Source organism: Watersipora subatra, chromosome 9 (genome assembly GCF_963576615.1).
Source record: "Watersipora subatra chromosome 9, tzWatSuba1.1, whole genome shotgun sequence".
Lineage (NCBI taxonomy): Eukaryota > Metazoa > Bryozoa > Gymnolaemata > Cheilostomatida > Watersiporidae > Watersipora > Watersipora subatra.
Window position 1 is genome coordinate 41,424,845 of NC_088716.1, and position 18,896 is coordinate 41,443,740.

Consider the following 18,896-nt stretch of genomic DNA (forward strand, 5'->3'; position numbering starts at 1 on the left):
CGCGATCAGTTTTTTTTATTTTAATCTTCAAAGATCTTGACCATGAGATCGCCTAACACAACAAACAACATATCAACTGATTGACGAAAAAAATACTTTCTTTTAAAATCAACTCAAATTTGAGGCAACCACATCTTTAAAACCAGTTACAAAGTTGGAGTTGCAACCCCTTCATACAGAAGGTCCAGTGTTCAGACAACTTCCCGTAACCTGCTAACAAAATCCCCTTCATTACGATAACAGCATCGTTCTAGCTTTTTTGCTGGATTAGGTTGAAAAAGGTTTTAAACAGGTCTGCTAAAGGTTATAGCGAAAACGAAGAAATTGATAAATGATAAAGTTTTAGTGATAAAAAGTTGAAATTCAGTAAAATATTTAAAAATACATACTAAAACTTAGCTTTAAGCGTGTCTGTTTACTGAGTTAAACTTATTTGGGATGAAATCGAAGTTTATGTTACACATACATCTGTCTTGAAAGTAAGAACTCCCAACGATAGTCCTGCACATGGTACATTGTAATGTTACATTTCGTTGCAGATCATACTCACTAAATACAATAAAGTTACTGTAGGTAACTATAGTTACCCAAGTTAACATACTATTTTGTTAATAATTTTTAATATTCACAGCATTTATATAAAATTTTGATGATTTTTACCAGGAGATGTTTGCATTATATAACTACTATGGTTTCTATACACCTACATACAATTTCTTCACCATACGATGCCAACCCTGGAACGGATCAAAATCGTATCCTAATGATGCACTGTATTAACAGATTATGCAATTAAAGGCAACCCTGAACTATCATTAGCACTGTGTGAGACAAGTCACATCCTAATGTTTCTTGTTTCATGATCGTATCTCAAGGTTTGTGTCTGTATGTCGGCGTTGTCCCTGTGGTGCTCATCGTCAACTATGGGCACTGTAAGCCGATAGCATCATCAAATTTTTCTGAGTAGAGCAAATCGCGTGTACTGAGGTTTCCTTTTCAAACGTTGATATGTTAATAGCCACAGAATTATTTCAAGAAACATAATGCTACAAGTGCCTTAATACTAGGTGATTGTGCAGTTCAAAATGTCTATGATATAGATCAATTTGAAAACAGAGAGTTGCTTGTCGCACCGACTGTACCAGATATAATCAAATGTACCTTATCATTGGGAAGAGATATTGTAGTTTTGCCTTCCTTCATGAAACGTCTATGAATCTTCATAGCATTCAAACTGAATCTTTTCATCACCTGCGGAACATAAACCCAAACCTTTTAGTAGTACCTTGAAACTATAGATATAATCTACTGGTAGTATTGCAAGCATTGGAGTATGTACCTGGCCCAAATGAGCTTGCAGCACTGGTTCTGAAAATTCATTTCGTCCGAGTAGCAACTTAGCTGACCGGCAAGTCTCGTGCTTGGATATAGAGGCTTGCCCAATGGTTTCAATGGTAAGACTGCATGCGAGGCAAGCTCTGGCGTATGCTGACTGAGAATCCATTTACGTAATCTAAAATGGTAGCTGCATCATATAGAAGCTCAACCAATTCTGGCCTCATTACCTAACTCCATCACATTGATATTAGTGGTATTACAGGTGAACCATGTGGCACTATTGAATTTTTCTTTTTAAATTTTCTGTGCTCGACAATTCTCTCTCTCATATTAAATTATTCTGTAGTATATTTTAAAATTCTATCATTTTTGCCATTCCACTTCACACTTCTTAGTACAGCCAACACTTATGATAATAAAAACACCTTTCGTTAAGCTCAAAAGTGTTTAGCACATAAGAACTGCATGACTGAAGACATACTCCAACTCAACTCCAATGAAAATATACGCTTGAGCTACATTGTTATAAGCCCCACAAAGTTTGCCATATCAATTTATTTCATTGACAGCGTAGAAAAGAGAATCTATCAATATTTATATATACATTCTTTATTAAATATGAACCTAGTTTATATGTTAGCTATGGCTAGTTTGTAGTTCATTGCCTAACACTCTTTTACATTCTACCCTCCAGTACTCGCCTCACATCTCCACAACAATTTTTGAGCATTAGTTAATACAGACTAAAGATTAGAGTGCCGCCACCTTCATGTGTTATAAATATTTAATTTTAGACAAACAAATAAATTTGTTTCCTCACAGGAAAAGCTGGTTGGTATCTCTGAAATGCTCAACTCAGCATATAACTCGTACAACAACCCAAACAATCAATAACACCTGGTAAAGCTATTGAAGTATATAGACTAAAGATAGAAGTCATAATACATTCAAGAGCTGCTCAAAATATTTTATTCAAATCAAATATACAAAACTGTAAAGCTTTGTTATTGAACAATGTGATATTACTCATATTGACTGATACCCTACCCATCTCCACAACCCAATAGACATTGTATTATAGTGTTTTTACATGTTTACATACTTTATGTTTCATAGTAGTTCTGTTGTACATTTTGTTTTATCGCTCACAACTATTTAGCATTCCATATTCTTGTGTTGTAGAGAGCCATGGTAATGGGCTTTACTCTACCATCTTGAGTTACTCATTCAATAAACAGTGACAAACAAGTTAACTCTCTTACCCAACTATCAATAACAATCACACACTACATATCATAACATTACCAACAATGCCTGGCCCTTTCACTGCAATAAAACAATAAGCGAGTTTTGTTGACATACTGGTAAAATATATATATGTAGGCTATGTCTTCTTAACCCTCGTAGATGTTATCAACTAATAAATATAATTGAACACTAAAACGTAACATGATTTCCCTGATGTATAGCAATCATTTTAATACTGACTTTTTGCTTCGTGTAATTTTATTAGTTACTTTATGTTAAGCATGCACAAATATAAAATTGCTACCGAAAAAAATTCTTCCTTTAATAATATGTACAGAATTCTTCCATACTTCAATTTTTCAAGTTCAAATAACGATTTTTGTTTAGGCTGAGTTTGATGATATGCATATTAACGAACCATATTAGAAATCTATGTAATAGCATTTTCATTAGATTTGAAGCTACATTTAAACATAAATAGAAGTGGAATCGGTACAGATGTTAGCAACATATTTCCGTCGTTAATAATAGCGGCATTCACGTAAAGTCGTATCATAAATCCGAAGCTGATATGAATGACGCTTAGCAACGCATAAACAAGTAGATTTCCTTTTTTGCGCAGAACTGAAGTGAGCATTGCCACTAGTTAAAAATGAAATGCCGCCGTATGTGCGACGTTGGCGATATTGTTGCACGGATATGGCGGCTCTGCGTTAAAATAAACTGTTACAACTTTTAAACTACAGCACCACAAGAACACCTGTATGTGTACTAGTTCTTCTCTCATATATATTTTACGTTATGTATATAGGCTTGTGCAAACAATACGATTCAACTCCACTCTTTATACTATACTTTATAAGAAATTTTAAGAAACTCAATGCAGGCTCAAATTTATTATAACAGTGATTTAAAATTGACAATCTAAACATGATTTGATTCAGTGTTTTTAGATATAGTTCAAATTACAGAACGATGTAATAATAGGATTCACCATATAGCCTTACCTATTTTAACATTACTGTATTATGTTTTTGTTTTCATAACAAGAAATCTATGGTAATAGGTATGCATAGTTATTTTCACAGAGCTTACACTTAGCCACTTTTTGTTCAAGCAATACTCATATCAATCTTCAAGTTTGCTTTTTACATATTTTATGCTGTCAGTTCCTGCATTATTATATTAGTTAGACCACTCATTAGCTTTTATTTTGTACACTGTTTTTTAGTTTTCTTGCTGTGGTACTTTGTGGGAAACATACTGTAAAATAGGACTATTGCTTACCACAATAAATATTGCTCATTTATATGTATTTTGTTTCATTTTCATCTACTTACAAACCATCGATCGCCTTAATTTGTTTCACCAATAAGTGCTCCAATGGAAATAGTAATCATTGCAAAGAGCTATTTCATAATGCAAAATATTGACTGCTAGCTTTGACCTTTTCACCTTTTGGCTTACATTAGATACATTCATTCAATGACATTCACAGGCCTGATCTTTGCTAGATTTGCTGTTGTAGATAGTCTCGAGATGGCATTGACGACTAAACAACGAGCAAAGCAGCTCGAAAATCTTCTTAATGCTGTTGAACGCGGAAATAAAAGAGATGCATCTGATTATACATCAGGATTCTTGAATGAAAGCAATCTCTACAAACCACCTGAATTTAGCAATCACAAAGATTGGGAGGGCGCCAAAAAAGGGTTAGAATTTAGCAAACCGACACAAATTCCACGTAAAACTGGTAAAGCTGTCCAACACAAACGTAATGGAATGACTGATGTACTGACACAATTTAGTTTAGGAAATGATGGTTTTCTGCCTTCGGTAAAAAAGAAGCCTAGCATTCGTGTGAAGAAAGAAAAAGGCAGCTACTGGACTGGTGAAGCTAATGGCAGCATAGATGAGCAGGCTCTTATTGAAGAGCTTGACTCTAGAAGATTTATGTTAAACAGAAGCCAACCTACACGACTGCATCGATCTTGGGCTATCGAAGATGAAGAAAACTCCACTTCTCGGTCAAAAACCAAATCTGTTCCACCTCAACACGAGTTTTTCAATATTAAATCCGGTGCTACTAAACATGATCAATATCGAGACTTCAAGCTATTTGAAAATGAAACGATTCGTAAACAGGACGCATTAGTGAGTAACGTCTTATCAGGGGAACACGGTGTTCTTCACATTGAGCAAGACCTTAACAAGGTGAGCTGTCAACTTAACTTTGACCGGACTTCCTAATTTTCTTTTCAGTGCACCATTCGTGTCAATAGTGCTATCATAATTCATCAGAGATTACTGCCAACATCTTTACTTGGTTAAGAAATTTATGATGAATATTACCTCTTTGTTTCCCTGTAATGCTTACACATAATATATTATTGATTTGGGCTCATATATAGATTGTTCATCATAATAGGTATATTATACGCAGTCGCACTGTTTAATATCAAACACAACAGTTAACAAGGCGTACTCAATAATGCTATTGAACCAAAGCTCTTAATGCCATGCATATGTCAGCATTGATAGCAAGTATAGTAGTAATGCTGGTGTTGTAGAAGTTAATGGCTCTTGGCACCGGTCCAGGGACATCTTTCCATCGACTTCAAGCTCACAATCATGCTCTTCAGGAAATCATTGAATCGTCTCCTCTGTTTAGCTATCTTCTCAAACAAATTAAGGTTGAATATTTACTTCAATCAATTTAGTTGAAAGTACCTTTTTGACAAATCAAAGTACCTAGCAATGTCTAGGATGTTTCGAAGCGAGTGAGAGTGTTTTGAGATAGTAAAATTAGTTTAAAGCTAGCGTAACGCAAGCAGCGGAACTAATAATCAGAAAAAGGGAATCCAAAAATATATGCTGTTAATAGTTTTATTGTTTTTCGCGATTGTTGGAATTACATGGACATTTATTTTCAGACGGAATATGATGATTACGTCGGCTGGTTACTCGACACTCATCCAACACAAAGTCACATCTTACGAGAACAAGTCAATGATCTTTACGAGAAAGGCATCTCAAATCCTGGTCAGCTCGAACAAGTGAGAGAGGATACTATGAGACTAGAGAGTGAAGGCCAACGTCTGCTAGACATCAATGATAAACTACGGCAAGACATGAAAAAAGAAATGGAAACAAATGCGAGAAAACGAAGCCCTGGTAAGTTGACAATAGTTTATGACTGAATAGAAAAAAATCCGGTTATCTATCGGTTATTTGGACAGGCAATAGAGTCTCTGAAGCTTCTCAGTGGTGCGATCTTTAACTTTAGCCTAACAAAGGCATAGATTGTACAACTTATTTATACATTAATAATATGTCATGATTATTATGGATGACGTAAGTTATGGCTAAAAATTTTAATGATTCCATTTAAACTTACTCATAAATGTAGCATAAAATCTAAAGCAAACGCTATTATATCCATTCTAACTTTTTGCTAATATGTAAATCATGGAGCTTAGTCTAAACAGAATTTGTTATTTGAATGTAGAAATTTGATTAATAACGTATAAAAGAATTATGTGCCTATCATAATGGAGAAAATTTTTAATCGCATTATTATATTTGTGATTGCTTAACTTAAAATAACTAATAAAGTTATACAAAGCAAAAAATCGGTAAAGATTGGATGCTATACATCAGGTAAATCATGTTAAGATTCTAGTATTATATTGAATAGCATATACAACAACACATGTAAAGAGTGAAGAAGATAGACACTCATCACATATACGTATATATATATATATATATATATATATATATATATATATATATATATATATATATATATATATATATATATATATATATATATATATATATATATATATATATATATATATATATAATATATATATTGATTTTATTGATTGATATATATTGTTTATAATAATATATATATATATATATAGATATATATATCTATATACATGTATATATATATCTATATACATGTATATATATATATATATTAGCTGTGGCACCCGGCGTTGCCCGTGTAATAGAAGAGTCTTTGGACAGAAAATTGATTTGTATTTAACATATAACAACATTTGCCATTCTAACTTTCAAACTACATATTATGAGAGAAGGGTGTCGTGTAGTTGAAATAAATTAAGAGAAAAATAAAAACAACTGTAAAGGTTTTAAAACTTTGTCAAACAGCTGTATCTTTCAAGCTAGTGGCCTGGCATATTGCCAATAGAAAACTCCACAAAGCTAGTTAATAAGGTTAGGCTTCCAATATGGCGCCTTACAGTGCCTCGCCTTGCGTGTTCACAACTCGAGTTGCCGTGTTGTACAACTCGGCCTGGGTTTTTGATGAACTCGAGTTGTGTTACGCAAAACTAACACGGGTTCGTAAAGAAAGCAAAGTGAGTAATTGGGGTGTCTCATTTACAGAAATTTAATAATAATAATTTAAATATGTATACATACTTAAATTATATATATTGGCGAGATTTGCGCATATTCATTTCTATAAATTTAAAGAGACAAAAACAATTGTAGAATGTAAAAAGCAAACTAAAAAACAATCTATATGAGAGCCGAGCAGCGAAATTTTTTTCCCAAACAGGTTTACATACGGCAGTAAAATTTTGACTCATGATTGGCTTTAGTAATTAAGTTTTAGTGATCAAAACCTACATAATTACATTGAAAGTCAATAGTTATAATTAGAGAGGAACACAAAATTCCAAAATTGTATTCAAAATGGCTTAAATTAATGAGTTTTAAGTGAGCGCCTCTTACGTTTTAACAGCACTTTTTGAATGATAACATCAGTTTTGCTATGTTATTTAGAGTTTTGTGTTCCTTTCTAATTATAACTATTGATTTCTAATGTAATGATGTAAGTTTTGGTTACTAAAACTCAATTACTAAAGCCAATCATGAGCCAAAATTTTACTGCCGTATGGAAACCTGTTTGGGAAAGGAAATTCGCAGCCAGCTGGCAACTTCTTTTTCAAATGAAAAAAGAGTCATCTCTCTAGAATCTGACAAGAAACTGAATGAACACCGAAAATGAACATAGAAATTATTTCAACGGCGTTTAATGATGCACCAAAATAAATTCCATTCATAGAAAATATTGCTAGAGAAAATAAAATGATGAGGTGTTCTCAAGCCGAGTTGTTGAACTCGAGTTGCTGTTGAAAGAACTCGGCTTGGGTTTTGATGAACTCGAGTTGTGCAACTCGAGTTCTGCAACTCGAGTTGTACAACTCGAGTTGCAAACCCGGCACAGTATAATTCTAATAATTCGCTATTAGTTTTAGTTTTACAGTACACACATAGTTTGATTTCTATTAGCTAACGGGTGCCTCTTGATGTACCATCGTTAATATAACCAGATCTACGGTTATGCTACCGTAATACCAGTATATTGCACCTTACTTTTGAAAAGTCGCGTTGCGCGTTCACAACTCGAGTTGTGCAACTCGAGTTGTACAACTCGAGTTGTGAACGCGCAACGCGAGGCACTGTAAGGTGCCATACTTCCAATGACGGTAAGCTATGACTTACCATTCTGCATTGTTGTCCAGCTCAGCTGTTCTAATAATAGCTATAGCCGGAAAACCAACAGACAGATATACGACATACAGACGGACTTTGAGAAATATATATATAGATATAACAATACTCATTTATAATTTCATTGCGGTGAGGAGGCTGGGTATTGTTCAATAGCAAGTCTTCACTTCACAGTTTCATATATTTGATTTGAATAAAATATTTATGAGCAGCTCTTGAATGAATTATGGCTCCTATCTTTAGTTTACCGGCAGGCTTACATTTCAATAGCTTTACCAGGTGTTATTGATCATTTGGGTTGTTGGATGAGTTACATGCTGAGTTGAGCATTTCAGAGAAACCGACAAATTTTTTTGTTTGTTTCCAATAAAATATTTATGACTAGCTCATGAATGTATCATGTTCCAATGAATATGTGAACGTGTCAATTATGAATATGTATGCTTCAGTATTTATTTTTTATTTCCAGTAGCTTTTCCAGGGGTCATTGATTACTTTGGTTGTTGCACATGCAACTAGAGAGCGTATGAATTACACACTTGGTTGCGCAGTTCAGAGAAACTTCAAGTTCTGTTGCTTCCACTTCGAGGGCTGGTTATTGTTGCGCACAGCCTTCGCAGCTGTTTAATCAACATTTGCTCTATGTAATCATTTAGATTCCTATTGCAAAACCCAAGTGCACTTCACAAGCGTCTAGCATCAAAAATCTTTATTCTTCATCATATGAGCACCTGAATGTCTATCAAATGTTGCTCTTCACCAGGCCATAAATCAATAGCAAAATATAATCAGTACATTTGAGGCATTATTATTAACACTGGTACCCTGGAAGTCTAGTTTACGATGAGAGATCATCGGGTGTAATAATTGAGTGCACAATTATTCCAAAATGTGGGAAGGCGGTTAACTTGCCAGTTGGAGCGTGTTGATATAGCAGGCCAAAAGTCATGAGTTCAAATCCCACTGAAAGCAATCTTTTTTAACCTTTAATGGTGGTTTCAGGCAGATGAACAGACACGCCTCTTATTATACTAAAGAAGATGAGGCATTGTAATAAGTATTATTATAAATATGAATATAGGTGTAAACTTCATTCTGTTTGTTGCAACACAGTCCACTTTTTGTGACATGTATTTCTAGTAAAAACAAAAACTTTGACATAGATAGCTATGAGCATTACTCCAAGACATTAATATGAAATACATGCACATGTAGAGTATGTAGGTGAAGAGCTCCATGTGTAAAATTCAACAAATTACAAATGAAAATTGACATGACACTATGGTATTAGCATATCCAACGCTACCACTGTAATTATATTTCACTGCAGTTTTTCAATAGAGTATTACGGTTCAATGATATAAGACAACACCATAGTGCATGAAGCTAACACAGTGCAGCTTAATGTTTTATGTTAGGATTTATCAGTCCTTTTTTCTACCCAGCATGCTTTGCTCAATCTTCTTTGTTCTTTCATGTTGAATATAGATAATCAAACTAAGTAGAATAGTTCATCATTACCTGTAATATTTTTTTCACCCAAAAACAATACCCGGAAGCTAAACGATATAATTAGAAGATTAAGGTTTTATGAGAATGTCTATGGTATGTTTTAGACCAATACTCACGCCAGCCATTATACAGCAGTTTTATGAGAATGTCTATGGTATGTTTTAGACCAATACTCACGCCAGCCATTATACAGCAAGGAAGACAAATCCCATTTTGACCTTGCCGATCAACTACAAGACCTTCATGCAACAATCTTAGAAAAAATGGATAAATTGGAAGAGATGAGAGATAAGATAAGAGAAGATCATGTTCCAAGCTCTGTCTGCCAAAATCTTGAGCAGTGTCTCAAGGACACCGAGGTAATTTAGATTAAAAAATAGTACTATTTTTAAATAGTTAGCCCTAAACATTCCGGTCATATGGTTGGGCAATGTGTAGACCACAATCATAAGCTTAAAATAAGCTATCTTCAAAAATGGATACAAGAGTTGTGCTCTTAATGTGATTCTGAGAACACAACTTCTTTCTTATTTGGCTCCGGTAGTGACACGCTAAGATTGTAAAGTTTGAATACAAATATATCATCTCTATATTTCAAATGTTTGCTATGCAATTATTTGCATACTTGGTCTCTAGCTGTTTTGTACTTTTTGATGGTTCAATTGCAATGCGTTGTTTAAATTTCACTGTTTCATAGTTTCTCGGTTTATCAATGAAGTACAGTATTGTTTGTTCAACCAGTTGGTACATGTATGTGCGAGTTGTATCCATAGTTACTCATCAAAATTGAACACCTTTGCAAAGCTTGCATTGCTGTAACCTTACAAAACAAAATTTGATTAACTAACAAATATTAAAAAACAGTTATCTATTTTCGTTTGAATACGTTGGAACCTTCCAACGTATCTTCCTAACGTTGGATCCTAAAAACATCCTTCCTAGTGTCTGATCTGTTTATTTGTTTGCTGTCAAAGAAGCGATAAGCGCATAGTAAATTGAATAACAGACTTTACTATTAAATAATTCATGTGTGTCATGCTTACCATTTTCATATAATTTCAGTCCTCATGAACAAATCTGTTTTATGAAAAAAGTACATTTTCGGTGAAAACAGACGATGAAGGTTCTTGTATTATGCATTCAGATGATCACCTAATCTCCTCTTCTCCTTTTCACTAAAGGTAGAGCTTCAGAAGCTGTTAAAGCAAAATGAGATAATGGAAAGCAGCATCTTGGAAATGGAAGAAGGCATTTCTTCGGCAGTCGAGCAATGCGACGTCTCAGCCAAAGATAAACAGTACGTTATAGTAGGCACATTGAGCCGTGCATCTGTGCTGTTCATAGTTCATGTCAAACTATCGTTTCTAGTGGTTGCTAATTAAAAAAGTATTTTGGTGTTGTACTGTGTTGCACCAAAAGAAATTAAAAATTGAATTCCTGTGTTATTTTATTTTTGAAATAGTTATTTTTAAAAAAAATGCGTTAAGTGAATGTAAAACAAATTTTAAAGTATTTAAAATTTAAGCAATTTAAACAAAAATTTATGATTGCTTAATTTTAAAAAGTAAACAATCAAAAATGTTGGAATTGAGATCAGTTCCAATTCAATAGTTGTGTATCAAACTTTGATTTTTCCCCAAGCAAGAAAACAAATCTGCATAATATAAACAGTAATTTTATAATTTATGTGATAATTGTGTGTCATTTTTTAACAATGATCATATTCTTAAACTATCTAGACTTTGTAGTAATTTTGTTTATAAATATATCTTTACTAAACAGATCTACGAAAAGCGTTTCATTTTCCTTTTTAAGTTGTCGTTCTCTGAAACACGGGCCAAGCTGAAATAATATCACAGCACTTTTCTTGATCATCCTAAGTGCTCTAAGGACAAGTTTTTTATGTTTAAATATACAGAATAGAATATATATATATATTCTACATAACATATATAGAAGATTTATGCTGATCATAATGGTGAGCACATTGAAAATAATTTTGTAGATTTTACTACTTTATGTTGTTTTGAACTTTCTTAGCTTAAAACTAGTGTAAACGCACAATTTTTGTACTTTCTCATGCGTTGTTGTTATCTTTATGACTAGGTTGATTCGGAAGCTGTGTCTATGGCTGGTAAATTAAGTTCCTAACTTGGATTGGGACTCGATTATTCGTTCCAAACTTTGGCAACTGTTTTAGTTTTATCAGTCCGTCAACCTTTCACCATTTTTGTCACCATCTATATATATGGTTGCTTTCTTTGTTGTCAACTTTAACCCTCCTTCACAGACATCACACACTTGCCTCGCAACATATTGTTAGGTGGGTTGTATGTGAAGATATCATTTCTGTATAATTTTAGACATCTTTTGCTTCAATTTAAATGTAATAAGTGAAAAGTTTTTCAGTATTAAAAGAAAATAATTATATATTAAAAACAAGAATTGTACTTATAATATTGTTATTATATATTTCATTTTGTTATATTAAATTTTATAATAACAGTTTTAGATATTTAAATTTTAATGTTTAAACAATTTAAATTTAAACATTTTAATATTTAAATTGAAATTTTTTAATATTTAAAATTAATATTAAAATAATATTGTCTATTTTCTTTAGTTCTGCCTAATTGTGGGACATTTCAAATAAACTAAAATTGGATTCCCCAATCAAGTTTTCCGACTCGTGAAATAAAGTAGGTCATGGCGTACACATGTCTACATCGAACATAAAACTCCATCATAAACCTAGAGAGCATCGCAAGGTTATTATTGGTCTGATACTATAATACTGTCTGCTTCAGTCAGTTTTGAGACAACCATTTAAGTCAACAAATATATTTATTTTTCCTAATGAACATCTGGGCTTGACCAAACCACTTTACAGTTAAAGCTCTACATATTTGAGACTATGAAAATGAATATAAAATCTGTTTGTCTGCAGGATTGTGTCAGGTTTTTGAAGAAAAAACTAACTCTTTCTTTAATATTGTGACTTAATGATTATTATTTTTACTAGCATAATGTTGTTTGCTAAAGGCTTATGATAACGCACCAGCAGAGTGCAGTTTTGTACATTAATTGAGAGTTGTTTTCTTGCTGAAAAAACAACTCCACTTGTATTCATTTACTTTGTCTTCAGCATTCAGCAATGTTGGATTTTAAATGCATTTATACTCATGCTCTGCAAGCTTCATGATACTTGCATATAGTTGTCATGCAGACCTCATTCTTCTAACTGCTGCAGAAATTTAAAATTCCTTGAGTCAAATGAAAAATAAAATTAATAAAAATGTTTGGCAATGCTTATGATGCAGCATGACTGTTATAAAGATTTTAGTGTTAAACTTGCAGCTGCCACTGTCAGCAGTGCTGACTGTCAGCACAGGGGTACTTATAAAGTAACAACCCTATAGCTGACAATGTACCAATATTTCAAGCTTTGAAGTTGTCTTCTCTTGTTAATTATGATATAAATTATACTTCCTAAATAGTTCATAAAAACCAACTTATGAGCTTATTTGTCTGTAAATCTAGTGAGTTGTTTAGAACAGTGTACTTACGTAAAATGATTTTGCTATGTGGTCATTAATATCTATCTTGAACCAGATGGATGGTTTATTTTGCTACTGAAGTTAGCTAAGTTGGCTAACATACTGATTAAAAAATGTCACCAAATTGTTGAAATTCCTGAGAAAACTTTAAAATGCAAATTTATTTTGTGTTGTTTATATTTTAATACATAGTTAGCTGCAAAACCTTCATACAAGAGTTTTCTGCTACGAGATATGTGCTACAGAAGATTTTAGCAATATAGCAAACATGAGATTTAGTTTGTGCAGCTCTATTTAGAAACTTTACTTTTTTCTTGGTCCGAATAACATCCTTGTTGCTATGGTGATGCAAACGCTTTTATATTTTCTCTTACAACAATGGAGTTTGCCACCCTGCGACAGACACGAAAAAATTTTCATTTTTAAAACCTCTTGTTTAAACTGCAGTTCAGTTGGTTTTTTCAAAACATTTTTAATTGGCCAAAATTAAACATTTTCGAAATTTATCAGCTGATCGATATTTTGGCACATTGCCAATAATCAGCTCGAGTAAACATAACTTTAGACTAGAACGGTTTTGCAATAGGTTGACTGACCAATCTGTGGTATGTTCTTCTCGCAGGAAATGCTGGGGCAAGATAAGTAGAACTCGGCTGACTGGAATAAAGCGAGGCTTCAACTCTTATGAAGAGTATAGCCAGTTTGTGGAGGAGCTTGGAGGAGATGACATGGTGACCAACCGTAGATGTCCACGAGATGAGGGAGAAAGTTCGGATGATGAAGACGAAACACAAACTGAACGTTGGAACTGGTACATTTCTTAGAACCAACCATCCGTATTGTTCAAATTATTTCAGCTTTTGCTGGCATTTAATCCTACTTTCTTTGTAACTTGTAATTCCTTAATAAACTGGTTTTTACATATATATATATATATATTGTCTTATTTGGCGTGCTGAATAAAACGATTTGGCTTTATATTTATACCATTAGAATACTTTTGATTTAAACATGCATTTGTCACTTGAGGTCAATTATTCAACATTATTGTGTGAAAAAAATTTGTTTCACCAAGGAGCTTCCATTTAATTCTATTTTTATTATACATATGTATTACTTAAATATAATGGTTTCCATTGCTTATTCTTGTTCATTTTCAAAGAAAGCCTATTTTTTTCTAATCTGAATGTGTATATACTAAAACCAAATTAAAATAGTTGAGTCTTTTAGGTAAAGGAAATTAAATGGAAGTAATATATAGTATCCGTGGCACCAAACTAATTTAGAACAGATATATGATCTGCTAAAAAAGCTTCAGATTATTGATATGTTTTTGTTAAAAACTTCAGTTGAAGCTAACCATAAACTACTCCTCTGCCGATGCAGTAATTCAGGCTAATCTGGTGTACTGAAAGATTAAATAAACAGCAATCTTTACTATAATAAAAGCCATGTCTGTCTGTCTGTCTGTCCAAAGCTGCGGTTGGATGTTGGAACAAAAGATTGCACCATACAGGATTCAAACTCGAAACTTTCAGCATGGTAGACCAACAATCCAGAATAATTGTATACATAGTTATTACATCTGATGATCTCTCGCTGTACAATAGACTGCCAAGGTACTATAGAGTATATTGGCTAGCAGGCTTGTAAAGCATAGGGAGTTCTCCTATCTTGTACACACAATTCTCAATCCAAATAGGCTACTAAGGAACTTATTTTTTATCTATGGAATATAGTGGCTAACACAATAATGAAATATAGGGAGTTCGCCTACCTTGTACACACCATTCTCAATCCACATAGGCTACTAAGAAACTTAATTTTTAGCTATAAAATATATTTACTAACATATTAGTAAAGTATAGAGAGTTTGTTTATCTTGTAAACGCAGTCCTCAAGCCCCAGCTAACAAGGAGCCTTAATCAATTTTAAAGAGTTTAAAATTTGTTAATAGGCTAAATTTGTTTGTCTAACTTATGACACCTACTTTAGAAAAGTTAATATTACGGCTTTTTGAGACAAAAATTTAGTATAGCAGTAAAAAAATTTCTAGGAAAAAGAATGCTATTTTGTGCTAATCCAAGGTTGAAGGTCATCCTTATGTCTTCTGACTTTTGCAGCAGACTGGTGGTTTCACGGTCGCTGCATGAAACTGATTGATAAATTGATGAATTGATAAATTGATGTTGCACTAGTGAACTATTGTCCAAAAGCTGGTCGAGTACCTCAGACACTCAAACAGTAGGCTACAGTTTCCAAAAAGGTACAGTATTTGCTTAGCCCTGTGGACTTGATGAGCTTGCACAGTTGTTAGAGACCACAGACTATGACATCATCAACTCTTGGTAACAGTAGACTTGCATAATAAACCAATAAAATCAATGTTCAAAGGCAATAGCAGGACCAACAAGTATTTGAATTCGTGTAGTTGTGATTGCAGTTGCTACAATCTTTCCTATTCGTTGTACTGCAAGACAGAGCTATCATGCAAACTGCAAATGCTGGAAATGAATAATGAAGAGTTATGGTCTCTTTAAAGAGGAGAACAACAGATGTATCATCACTCGATTTAGTTACAGTAACTTGCTGTTGATAACATTTGGAGTACAGTACTACTTGTACTTGCTGTAAGCTGGTAGCAACAGGGCCAACAGGCAAATACAAGAGCACTTTTTAAAAGAATATTTGCTTATGTTCAAGCAAAAATTGTCAAGACTTGTACTTCAACTTTGCCCATTACACCGTTGATGCAGGAAATGAGGGTTAAGGAACTAATTGATAACCAATCAAGAAAAGGTGAAGCGATGTGTCAACAAATGAACTTTTAGTTAGTTTCTGCTCTTTTTAGTTTTATCAGAGAATAGTTGCATTTTTGTGTGTCTTCTGGTGTCAACTATGAGAGCCGCTACTAACTCAAAAAGAAGGGAGACTAAGTTAGTATTTTAAGACTGTTTGTTGTACTTGAAGACTTAAACTTTGTGTTGTAGAAATGACAGAACTTTACTCGCCATTTCCTGTAGCTCAGGGTCAGCGTCCCTCTCCCTAAGAAGCCTCAGATAATCTACTGTGTCAGTCATGTGATACCTGTCATCAAGCATGACCCTTGGAGGTATTGCCAGCACTGTCATGGCTATGCAGTATATCATGCTTTTCACACAGATGGCTCAGCAGAGCCTCTGTGTTTCTATGCTTCCTTTCATGTAAAGTTTGAGAGCCACTACTAACCCAAAAAAAGGAGACTATGGTAGTAAGAAAATTTTTTTTTTAAATTGTTTGTTGTTGAATTTCTACCTGTCAGCTAACTACATGTCATCGGTCATGAGTTGAGCAGTTGAGTTGAGTTCTGTCAGTTTTCAGTTGCTTTGGTGAGGTCTAGGCTATAGTGCAAAATGTTACAACTTATAGATAATTCTCGATGAAATGGGAACAGCGGAAAATGATACAAGACAGAACTAAGAAAGCTTTATACAAATAAAAATTCTCGCCTTTTTTTACATCACTTTAAAGTGAAAATCAATATGCTTCGGCACCATCCCTGAATACACAAGACAACAAATTTCTAATTCACTATGATATATTCTTTGTGTACAGACATTTAGAAAACCAGTATTAACAATATTTGTGTTTAGTATTTTTTATGATAGTTGACTTAGCTAAAGTTATATACCTAAAAACACATAAACACTTGCATGCCAAGAAACATTGCTATAGCAGTCCAAAGCTAATACAATTTCATACAAGCAAGTTTGATTAATACACCAGACACAGTATGTTTCTGAGGGCGCGTGCAAACACTATTCTCACGAGGAAGTGGTTGTTTACGCAAGTGACCTATGATTCAGGGAGCTGATAAGTTTCATATGTCACTAACAGATAACAAAGCTGGCGGTATTATTCACCGCTCAGTTGTACACTTGACAGACATCACTTGTTGATGATATCAGAGGGTAGTGAACCGCTCAGTGGATCAGCTAGTAAAGCGGCACTCCTTTTACAAGTTGGATAGCTAAAGGAGCAGCCAACTCAACGAGAAGTTTGTCAAATAAAGGAAAGCGTGAAGACAAGAGACAATGGATCAACAGGAACCATCGTATGTTTGCTATATAAATTAAATTTTTATAGCATTGTCTAAACTACGGGTTACATAAACCAATTTTTTCTCATAATTATGTCACGCTAGTCAGCGGAAGAACTGAGAGGTTTAAGATGGTTGTTAGATTGTGCTTAGTGATTTCCTGATCATACCTTTTTCTGTAATTCTATGAAAACATCATTAGCGTTCGATGGCTCAAGGCAGACAGCAAATGTATGGAAGACACAGGTGCACAGATGGTGACTGGTTAAGGAATTTGCAAGACAAAAAAAGCTAAAAGGAGGTCTAAAATGCCAGACAGAACCTTTTGATAGATGCTTCCAGCCAAACACCTTAGATACATGAAAGGAGAGCCAAAGTCAAGCATCTAAGGAGTCTATACTCAGTTGACCAGACAACTAGAGCGATGAGATTGAGTCAAACATAATCGGTGAAATTGGCATAGAGAAAATATGAAGACAGAAAGGAGAATGGTCCTTGTGTCATAGAAGTTGTATACGGAAGTTTTGAGAAAGCACAATTTCTGCATGCTTTTTCTGGTACCAAGCTTCAACATCAGGGAGACACAGAAAAGTCAAAGCCTTGTGAGACCTCTATACTCATCGGAGTAAAGACAATTGAAGAAAGAAAACTAGATACCATTGCAATAAAAAACTAAAACAGATTGATAAATTGATCCATTTCAGCTTAAAAATGGAGAATTTAAAAACACCGAACCTCTCATGTAGTTTCTAGAATATGAAAAATGAGAACAACATTTGAATTGATTTTGTGACACTCGGGAGAATCGCACGGCCATCACTGTCTTCTCTTGTCACCCTGATACCTAATATATAATTTAAAATAAAACATTGTTCAGCTTTGTTTAAGGAATATCAATTATTGCTGTAGAAAAAAACCTTTTGGTGTCTCTAGAATCTTAGGAACATCTTGGTCTCTGGCAATTATCAACATTGCTGAGAGAACATGATCCACTGTATCATGTCCATTCTGTCATCTTTGAATGTATCAACAATGTGTATATATTATATTTTGTTTAGTTTATTTAAATGCGATCGTATATTTAAATGTGAGCACATTAATGCATTACTAAGCAGGCTCTGTAGTGTTTGGCTATTTCACATTTTCTTAAAGTTGCCAAAGGTGCAGGTAAACAGTTGACTTCTAGTGAGACAATTAGTAAAAAACTAACGGGAATTTATTAAAATTTTATAAGTTAAAAACAGCTGTAGCTAGTAACTAAAGAAAATGCTGTCTGAAGCAATACATGTAAATCTCTGACCCATTATATTTAACTTTGTCTCTGTGTCAGGCTTTTAGTGTGCAGTGAAGGTGAGTCTCTCAAGAAGAAAACAAGACACTATCCTGTTCACTATATACAGCAGAATGAAGAGAACACAACTACTACAGAGAATATAGAACAGCTCTACAGGACTATTGGTCGGACATTGACTTCTTCTGGGGTAAGTGTAAATCTGATGCTAACTGAGATTAGTTGAGAGAAGAGGTTTATAACTGTACTAGCGACTAACAAGCAGCAGAGTGGAGGCCAGAGCAAGATTAAGACTAAAATAAGCTACAATAATGCA

The 18,896-nt window shown here is 33.8% G+C and overlaps 3 protein-coding genes across 5 annotated transcripts in view; 2 read left to right on the top strand and 1 right to left on the bottom strand.

The window, feature by feature from the left end:
• Positions 1-2,929, bottom strand: part of LOC137404039 (ATP-dependent DNA helicase PIF1-like) — a 29,599-nt gene extending 26,670 nt beyond the window's left edge. Inside the window, exons 1-3 of the mRNA XM_068090191.1 lie at positions 2,827-2,929; positions 1,340-1,513; positions 1,162-1,251 (exon numbers count right to left, since the gene is read on the bottom strand). Of these exons, the coding sequence (XP_067946292.1) occupies positions 1,162-1,251; positions 1,340-1,504 (255 nt within the window). The 5' untranslated portion in view covers positions 1,505-1,513; positions 2,827-2,929. The remainder of the gene's footprint in view (positions 1-1,161; positions 1,252-1,339; positions 1,514-2,826) is intronic.
• Positions 2,930-3,255: 326 nt separating this feature from the next.
• LOC137404132 (uncharacterized protein C6orf118-like) lies at positions 3,256-14,285 on the top strand. 2 transcript variants are annotated; one of them, XM_068090286.1, is made up of 8 exons: positions 3,256-3,348; positions 4,115-4,800; positions 5,157-5,279; positions 5,520-5,760; positions 9,820-10,013; positions 10,836-10,951; positions 11,761-11,788; positions 13,834-13,988. In XM_068090286.1, exons 2-8 carry the CDS (start codon positions 4,126-4,128, stop codon positions 13,855-13,857), a joined length of 1,401 nt encoding a protein of 466 aa, XP_067946387.1. In that variant the 5' UTR covers positions 3,256-3,348; positions 4,115-4,125; the 3' UTR covers positions 13,858-13,988. The 2 variants fall into 2 exon arrangements, with proteins under 2 accessions (XP_067946387.1, XP_067946386.1); XM_068090285.1 differs by lacking the exon at positions 11,761-11,788 and having other exon boundaries at positions 13,834-14,285.
• A 2,883-nt stretch (positions 14,286-17,168) lies between these two features.
• LOC137403999 (uncharacterized) overlaps positions 17,169-18,896 on the top strand; it is a 52,291-nt gene continuing 50,563 nt past the window's right edge. Inside the window, exons 1-2 of one of the 2 annotated variants that reach the window (XM_068090155.1) lie at positions 17,169-17,304; positions 18,620-18,770. In XM_068090155.1, coding sequence (XP_067946256.1) covers positions 17,285-17,304; positions 18,620-18,770 — 171 coding nt within the window. In that variant the 5' untranslated portion in view covers positions 17,169-17,284. The remainder of the gene's footprint in view (positions 17,305-18,619; positions 18,771-18,896) is intronic. The other variant, XM_068090156.1, reaches the window with a different exon arrangement.

What these genes read in the sequence shown, in the direction of transcription:
- LOC137404132 (XM_068090285.1), top strand. Translation starts at nt 4,126, where the DNA reads ATGGCATTGACGACTAAACAACGAGCAAAGCAGCTCGAAAATCTTCTT. An exon ending in TGCGAGAAAACGAAGCCCTG is followed by an intron (nt 5,761 to 9,819) that starts GTAAGTTGACAA and finishes GGTATGTTTTAG; the next exon opens with ACCAATACTCACGCCAGCCA. An exon ending in AGTGTCTCAAGGACACCGAG is followed by an intron (nt 10,014 to 10,835) that starts GTAATTTAGATT and finishes TTTTCACTAAAG; the next exon opens with GTAGAGCTTCAGAAGCTGTT.